We start from the raw sequence: 9425 nt of genomic DNA on the forward strand, positions 1-9425 counted from the left end.
CCACCTCATGCGAAGAGTTGACTCATTGGAAAAGACTGATGTTGGGAGGGATTGGGGGCAGGAGGAAAAGGGGATGACAGAGGATGAGGTGGCTGGATGGCATCACCGACTCGATGAATGTGAGTCTGAGTGAACTCCGCGAGTTGGTGATGGACAGGGAGGCCTGGCGTGCTGCGATTCATGGGGTCGCAAAGAGTTGGACATGACTGAGCAACTGAACTGAACTGAGTCTTACAACCATTTTAATGGAAATATTTCTTAAATTATCATGTGCTTTCTTGAAGGGCAAGAATGGGGGTTAGGCATATGGAAGCAACAGAAAGAACAAAACCAAGAAATTGGAAGTCTGTAGTCTAGTGGCCTCTACTGATGCCATTAGCTTGAGAAGAATCAGCTTTGGATGTGACTCAAAGACTAAGGTTGTCAGTTTTTGTCATTTTGAAATGAACTTGCCAGTCTTACTGATTAGACATTCTGTGTATATAATGAACGTTTTTGTCAACTAATTCAGGCTTCTACAGCAGTTCGTCCCCAAACCATATATCCACAGAGGAGAGTATTTTTTAGTGTAAATCTGTATTTTTAAATAACTTTTAATTGAAGTTTTGTTGGACATAGTTTCCCATGTGTTTGATTTTGTTGCCTGTGTTTCCTGCTGTCATATCTGTGAAATCATTGCCAACGCCAGGGGCATACAGATTTCCCCCTATATTATAAGCATTTTCCAGTTTGAGGTCTTATGTTTAAGTCTTTAATTTGAGTTGACTTTTGTGTGTGGTATAAGGTAAAGGTTTTAGATATGGATATACAGTTTCCCAACACACTTTGTTGAAGAGACTATCCTTTCCCCACTATGCATTCTTGGCACCCTTACTGAAGATGAGTAGGTAGGTATGTGTGTGTGGATTTGTGTCTGATCTCTCTGTTCATTTCCATTGCTCTGTCTATTCATCATAGTACTGGAAATCCTAGCTGGAGCAATTAAGCAAGAAAAAGAAATTAAAGACATACAAATTGAAATGATAGAAGTAAAACTGTTCATATTTACAGATGACGTAATCTTATATAGAGAAACCCCTGAAGACACTGTTAAAAAAAATACTAGACCTAATTAATGAATTTAGTAAGGTTGTAGGATACAAAATCAATGTGCAGAAATTCAGTGTGTTTTCTATATGCTAATAATTATCTAAAAAGGAAATTAAGAAAACTAAGAAATTTAGAAAAAATTTAGAAATTAAGAAAAAAAATCAAGAAATTAAAAATTTACAATAGCCTCAAAAAGTTTAGGCATAAACTTAACTAAAGAAACAAAAGACTTGTATGCCAAAAACTATAAAATATTCACAAAATAATTTAAAAACACAAATAGATATCCATGTTTATGGATTGGAAGGCTTAATATTGTTAAGAGATCCGTACTACCCAAAGCAATTTACAGATTCAGTGCAATTCCTATCAAAATGTCAATGGCAGTTGTTATAGAAATGAAAAACACCATTCTAAAATTCATATAGAACCATAAAAGATCTTGACTGGCCAGCCAAGACAGTCTTGAAAAAGAACAAAGCTGGAAGCATCACATGCCCTGATTTCAAAATATATTACAAGGCCACAGTAATTAAAATGGTATGGTACTGGCATAAAGATAATCTTTTTAGTTTGGAATAGTTTTAGGTTTACAGAAAAGTAACAAAGATAGAACAGAGTATTCTCATGCACCCTTCACCTAGTTTTCCCAAAGTCAACATCTTATATTACCATTGTACATTTATCAAAGCTGAGAAACCCACTTTGGTACATTACTATTAACTAAACTCCAGACTTTATTTAAATTTCACTGGATTTCTGCTCACGCTCTTAGTTGTAGGATTCAATCCAGAAAACCGCATATTGCATCTTGTCTGGTTCAGATTTTTAATAGTCTTCTGTTTCTTCTCATTGTTCCCAATATTTCCGTGTTGTCAGTTGAACCTCAATGTTGATGCCTTTGTTTTCCTTGTAGCAGGTTTTTATCTCCTCACATTTGTGCATCTCAGCAAAGGTAATCACACCTGTTGGAATATGTTTGGGAAAGAAGAATAAATAATTTGATTTTGTAAGATTCTTCTATGAATGATTTGTTTAAATTTGGGCATATAGGTGCCAAAGTATTCTGATCATTCATCTTTAGAAGTTAACTCCTTGCCTCCCAGTGTATTCTTGGTCATTGAGGTTGCCAGATTAATGATCTCTCTGGTTTATAAACTGTACTGTTCATATCCTCTAGTGATAACATCTTGTAAAACTACAACTTCACAGCCAGAATGTTGAAATTAATGAATCAAGATTTGGAACCCTTTTACAATTAAAGCCACTTCCCTCTTGGCCACGACCCCTCCTTTTGGTAGATGTTATGAGTGAGTTCTATTGAAAATTGGCCATTTTTAATATTATGAGACTCTGAGTCTTATTTAAACCTTCTGTTTTAACTGGTTTTTTCTGATCCTGTTCTGGCAGGAGAAGTAGATGTGCCACTTTGTTACTGCCAGGTAGGGGAAGAAGGCCTTGTTCCCCACAGAGCCTCCACTGATGCCTCCTGAGATGAGAAAGGAGAGAGTTCAAGGTCCCCAAGGGGTACATGGGAGAGGGTCGAGTCCTCGTAATAGCGCAGTGTGAGTGGGCCACAGTTTACTCAGCGGTGCTTGTCTGAAGTAGAGCAGTTATTGTCTAAGTGTTTTTGTCTTGCTGTGTGGTCCCTTTCCTGGTCCTTTGGCTAGAGATCTTGTAGATATTTTGTTGGAGATTTCTGTGCTCATTGGTGTTGCCAGGTGCTGGCTTCTTCAGCCCCAAATCTGGAATTTATTAGGCAAAAAGAAAGAGCACTCAACACTGTGTTGTTTCTTGGGTGCTGGGCTCCCTGGTCTGCCTTCTCTCTACCCTTTGGAACCTCCTTATGTTTGTTTATGTATAATGTCCAGAATCTTCCTAGTTCCAGTTTACTTACTACATTAGAAAACTATTTTCTAGAGAACATACCACTTGGTAAACATGGTAGGCATTCTGTGTATTTTCACATTAAATCAGATAATTAATTATGTTAAGTGGACATTATTTGTGTAAAAGTAATAGTTTTAAAAATGTTGTTAGTGATTTCAGGGTCTCTTATTTTAGTAACTACAGGCATTTTGGGGCTTTCCAGGTGACTCTAATGATAAAGAATCTGCCTGGGATGCAGGAAAGGCAGGGTCAATCCCTAGGTCTGGAAGATCCCATGGAGAAGGACGTGGCAACCCTCTCCAGTATTCTTGCCTGGAGAATACCATGGACAGAGGAGCCTGGTGGGCTACAGTCCATAGGGTCACAAAGAGTGGGACACTACTGAAGTGACTTAGCACACACACGCATAGGCATTATTACATTCAAAAAAATAATATCTGGATTTTTTTGTGTGCATGTGCCATGATAATTCCTCTCTATGGAATCATTTGGTCAATCTGTTTTATTTCTTCAAAATAAGGTATTAACAGCCATGATTAGTGAATGTCTACCACAAGCCAAAATAGACATTTATTTGCTAATGTGTATTTTTTTATAATGAAATATAGTGTTGTTGTTGTTTTTATTAAAGATCCTTTGAGGTATACAGTTAGGGCTTCCCAGGTGGCTCAGTGGTAAAGAATCTGCCTGCAGTGCAGGAGACTCGGGTTCAATCCCTGGATCAGGAATATCCTCTAGAAGGGAAAATGGCAACCCACTCCGGTATTCTTGCCCGGAAAACCCCATGGACAGAAGAGCCTGGTGGGCTACAGTGCACGGGGCTGCAGAGTGGGACGTGACTGCCGAGCCCACGTGGCACGTGCAAGGTGTGCAGTTAGTGATTCTGTGTGTGTTTTTAATTCCTTCTTCCCGCCACAGCTGTCCTTACAAAGCAGATAAATGTTTTTAATCTTCTCATGACTGATCAATACACTTTTGAAAAATACACTGATGTAGTGTTCTGGTGGGGTTTTGTTACTGTCAGTCATCAGTTGTGTCTGACTCTTTGCGACCCCGTGGACTGCAGCACGTCAGGCTTCCCTGTCCTTCACCATCTCCCAGAGCACACTCAGACTCATGTCTATTGAATCAGTGATGCCATCCAACCATCTTATCCTCTGTCCCCTTCTCCTTCTGCGTTCAATCTTTCCCAGCATCAGTGTCTTTCCTAATGAGTTGGCTCTTTGCATCAGGTGGCCAAAGTATTGGAGCTTCAGCTTCAACATCAGTCCTTTCAGTGAATATTCAGGAGTGATTTCCTTGAGGATTGACTGGTTTGATCTTATATTTGAAGGGACTGTCAAGAGTCTTCTCCAACACCACAGTTCAAAACCATCAATCTGTTGATGCTCAGACTTCTTTAAGATCCAAATCTCAGATCCATACATGTCTACTGGGAAAAGCCATAGCTTTCACTATACAGACCTTTGTTGGCAAAATAATGTTTCTGCTTTTTAATATGCTGTCTATGTTTGTCATAGCTTTTCCAAGGAACAAGCATCATTTAATTTCATGGCTGCAGTCACCATCTGCAGTGGTTTTGAAGCCCAAGAAAATAAAGTTTGTCACTGTTTCTGTTGTTTCCCCATCTATTTGCCATGAAGTGATAGGACTGGTGATCCCATCATCAAACGAAGATGCCATTATCTTAGTTTTTTGAATGTTGAGTTTTAAGCCAGCTTTTTCACTCTCTTTTTTCACCTTCATCAAGAGGCTCTTTAGTTCCTCTTCACTTCCTGCCATAAGGGTGGTATCATCTGCGTATCTGAGGTTATTGATATTTCTCCCAGCAATATCAGATTCTGCTTCATTTAGTCTGGCATTTCTCACGATGTACTCTGTATAGAAGTTAAATAAGCAGGGTGACAATATACAGCCTTGACATTCCCCTTCCCCAATTTTGAACCAGTCCATTGTTCCATGTCCGGTTCTAACTGTTGCCTCTTGGCCTGTGTACAAGTTTCTCAGGAGGCAGGTAAGGTGGTCTGGTATTCCCATCTCTTTAAGAATTTTCCACAGTTTGTTGTCATCCACATGGTCAAAGGCTTTAGTGTAGCCAATGAAGCAGAAGTACATGTTTTTCTGGAATTCTCTTGCTTTTTCTATCATCCAACAGATGTTGGCAATTCAATCTCTGGTTCCTATGCCTTTTCTGAATCCAACTTGAACACCTAGAAGTTCTCGGTACACATACTGTTGAAGTCTAGCTTGAAGAATTTTGAACATTACTTTGTTAACATATGAAATAAGTGCAGTTGTGCAGTAGTTTGAACATTCTTTGGCATTGCATTCTTTGGTACTGGAATGAAAACTGACCTTTTCCAGTCCTGTGGCCACTGCTGAATTTTCGTTTCTTTCTTTATTAGTCTGTTGGAAATTAAAGTGGAGATGTGATAAGCTAACTGCTTTCAGTGTCATATAGCAAATTGAAACTGCTTTTAAACCAGACTGTTAAGCTTTGCTTCAGTAATTGGAGTGACTTGTTGAACATCAGCTTGAAGCCCAGTTTCTTTTCACTCATATTGTAGCAGATGGCTTTAGCTAGAGATAACTCATGATATTTCAACAAAGTTCACAGCCTCTTTAGTAAGAGGTCTATTTCCTAGTCATTAAGTAATATTGAACATCATTGCATGTTGCTTAGGAGAGCATGTATTTTTAAATGTTCAATTTCTGTACATTTTGTAGAATGATATCTTCAGGCTTGTCAGTTCTTACTGTTCTTTCTCCTACCCATTTTCCTGAAGAATGAGTATTGAAATTACCCCTGCCATGAATTTACTCTGTAATTCTGCAATAGTCACATAAGGAATTCAGTTTCACATTCGTGGCTCCTATGTCTCTGCCTCTCAGTTACATTTTCTATGTGTGGTCATTATTTTAAAATCTACTTACATTGCTCAGACAGAAGATCTGACTCAGCTACTTCATCTGCATAGAATTGAGCCCCAGTAAAGAAGGAGAATTTCTCACACAGAAACTTTACTTAAAGCCTTGTACATGTTCAGCATTATTGATAATGAGAGCAATATACAGCTTAAAGCAAAGATGTGTTATTTTCAGTTCTTGAATTTTAAGTAATGTAAATACTGACGATACCAGTGCTAACAGTGTCACAAGCTGAAAACTCATAGACCTTTTAAGTTGGTACAAACCATAGGAAAAACAACTTGATAGTATGTATCAAGAGTCATAAAATTATGTATGTACTTTAGTAATTCTTCTAAAATTGTGATAGATATCCTCAAGAAATAATCTGAAATGTAGAGGAAAGGCTGTATACATAGTAACATGGAACATTATTCATGAAAGATCATTCAGCAAAATTATAGTTAAAATTGCAAAAAAAAAAAATTGCATTTAAATTAGACTGATTACTTCAACACGCCTATAACAAAAAAAAGACAAATATATTTAGAATCCTTAAATGTATTAGAGTACAGTTTTTTGTGTGATAATTTTAAGTGCAAACAGCAATATTAATTGTGTATTTATATGTACGTAGGTGCATGCCACAGGCCAAAGAGGCCAGAATGTTTTCTCTCGTGATTGTTATCTTCAGGAAGTGGATGGATGGGTTCTTTTTAATTTAATTGTATTTCTTTTGTTTTTCAAATACTTCAGCAGGAGAGGAGGAACACATTTGGGTTGTTAAAATCTATTTTTACTAATTATTTTTCTTTCTCTTTTTAACCAGAAGAATATACACATATGTAAGTAACATATCAATCCAAGACAAGGCAGTGTCTCCTTTGTCAGTCCTGAGGGCCTCACTAAGCTGCCACAGTAAAGTCCCTGCTCTTCCTATGAGGCAGCCTGGACAATCATGTTAAAACTGTTTAAATGCTCTTTGGCACATTCTGTTTCTTTTAGGGTACTTTCCACCAGGTTTTGATTCTTTACATGGGTGAGCTGTTGAGAAATTGGGCTAATCAGACGACCGTGCTCAGAGGCCCAGGGGACTGAGGAATTCCATTCACCAAGTCTAAACTCACTGAATGAAAGTTTCTTTGGCAGCCCTTTCCATGGGGAGGCTGTGTTCGAGTCCATTGGAAGAAGGGTGGCAGAGGCACTTCAGCTGCTGTGAAAGGAATTACAAAGAATTGAGTCACTCAGGGAAAAGGGCCTTGTTTTGCCTCTGTGACGCAGTGTGGCTCCTCTCTGTCCCACAGCTGGCCCTGAAGGACCCCGTGCACACCGTGTCCCTGCAGCAGTTCATCTACGAGAAGCTCAAGGCCCAGCAGGAGCTGCTGGGAGAGCAAGGCTTCCAGTCCCTCATGGAGACAGTGGACACCGAGATCGTCACCCAGCTGCAGGAGTTTCTGCAGGGCTTCTGAGGGCGTGAGCCGTGGCTGAGGAGGCCAGCGTGCCGCCTTGTGTGCAAGCCTGCTGGGATGATGGAGAGATCCCTTGTGTAAGAAGCAAAGAGATGCAAAGACCACGCCTTTTTTTTACTACAAAAATTCAGTGAATAAATGTAATTCCTACATAACTAAAATCACAAACCTATTCCTCAAAAGAATTTAATTTTATATTTATAAGGGGCCCTGTGTTTACTAGAGATAGATTTGACAACAATAGCTGCTTAGTTTCCTGTTAAGAGAAGAAACTGTTTGTTACCTTTTAATCATATGCTCTTAACACTTGAGAAGAAGAAGGTTTAATGTCTGAGATGTTTTACAGCAAGCAAAATTAGTTAAATTTGGCTGCCTTATCCCTTTTTTAAGCTAATGAGACTACAAGTTTGAAAAGTAACAATGCTGTTCAGGTGATACAATTAAAGAAATGTGTGTACCAGGCAGAAATATACAAATAGTGACAGATATACATTACTGAGATGATCTTGCCAGGGAGTTGCTTTCAACTGACATAGAGATATGTTTTATCAGACAGATGCTTTTATTTTCATTCTAGTAATTTGATATGGGAATTAGTAAAGACTTTTTTTCCCTTGTGTTATTTTCACTAATTACATTTAGTCTTTAAATGCACGTTGTAAGGCCCACAGAAGTGAATCTGTGGCACTGCAGTGCCAGGTGGGAGACATCTGGTCATGGTTTGGTCCTGGTTCCTTTGTTACTCCTGGAGGCCAGGAGCCCTGTGAACACCGAGAGGAACTAACAGCCCACAGACCCCCCTCTGCCGTGACGTGGCTGTGACAGGCTGTTCAGCACTTACTCATGTTGGGTTCCTCGGTGCAGGGGTGCCCGTGGGGGGCTAGCAGCAGTCCCCCAGGGTACCAAAACTGATGTGATGAGTCTTCCTTCCTTATTCCTCCTACATGCAGTACCAAAAACGGGGAAAAGGAGAAAAAAAAGCCTTACTTTGTTCTACTTGCCATTGACTATAAAGAACCTTTAAAGCATTTTAAAGAAAATATTCAAAAGCAAGGTTGGAAAATGTCTGATCTTTCTATAGAAAGTTGGGTACAGTATGTAACTGCAGGAAACCCACTGCCCCTTTGTAAGTCGTGGAGCCCAAAATGTATGGAAATATTTGATGTTTTCAGCTAAAGAAAGAAAAATATGGTCCAAATTAAATTTTCCAAAGATACCTCACCTTTGATTTGCCTGATTATTTTTCCTGCCTCACAAAAAATGAGTTGGTAAGAATGGCCCAGTGAATTTTGAAGATAGGTTTTGTTTCATAGTCTGGTGTTGACTCTGTCTTAGTAGGCGGCAGTCCTTCAGGTAGCAAATCCTAGTAACCCTTTCAGTTTTTCTTTTCATTTAAGAACCAGAACTTCTTTAATCTGATGTTTCTTTTCTTTTTTTAATTTTATTTTATATAGGCATGAAGTTGATTAACAGTGTTTTGTTAGTTTCCAGTGTACAGCAAAGTGATTCAGCTATACATGTGCAACCTTTTTCAAATTCTTTTCCCATTTAGGTTATTACAGAGTATTGAGGTCCTTTTTGGTTGTCCGTTTCCAATATATAGCAGTGTGTATGTGTTAGTCCTAAACTCTGAGTCTGCCCTCCCTGCCAGCCCACCCTTCCTCCCTGGTAACCATAAGTCTGAGTCTGTTTCTGTTTTGTAAGTAAGTTCATTTGTATCATTTTTTAAAGATTTGGCATGTAAGCAATATCATCATTTGTCTTTCTGTCTGACTTACTTCACTAGTATGATAGTCTCCAGGTTCATCCATATTGCTGCAGAAGGCATTATTTCACTCTTTCAATTTCCGAGTACATACACAACCCCAGTCCTGTGGATTTCCTGCGATTAAACCCTACTGGCCTTCAAAGTCAGACTCTCTGGGGTATCCTCCTCCCGTTTCCAGAATCCTAGGCTTGGAAGCCTCATGTGGAGCTCAGAACTTTCTTTTTTTCTTTTTTTTTCAGAAAGAGCTTCCAAAAAATCTCAAGCCTGGTGTATTTTTAGAAGTTCACCTACAGCTTGATTTT

General features: G+C 38.9%; 1 protein-coding gene across 1 annotated transcript in view; it reads left to right on the forward strand.

Moving 5' to 3' along the window:
* The window catches only part of IPO11 (importin 11), a 209483-nt gene extending 200907 nt beyond the window's left edge, over positions 1-8576 (forward strand). Inside the window, exon 30 of the mRNA XM_010845507.1 lies at positions 7191-8576. Within this exon, the coding sequence (XP_010843809.1) occupies positions 7191-7355 (165 nt within the window). The 3' untranslated portion in view covers positions 7356-8576. The remainder of the gene's footprint in view (positions 1-7190) is intronic.
* Positions 8577-9425: the final 849 nt, after the last annotated feature.

This window comes from Bison bison, unplaced genomic scaffold (genome assembly GCF_000754665.1).
Source record: "Bison bison bison isolate TAMUID 2011002044 unplaced genomic scaffold, Bison_UMD1.0 scf7180017864218, whole genome shotgun sequence".
Lineage (NCBI taxonomy): Eukaryota > Metazoa > Chordata > Mammalia > Artiodactyla > Bovidae > Bison > Bison bison.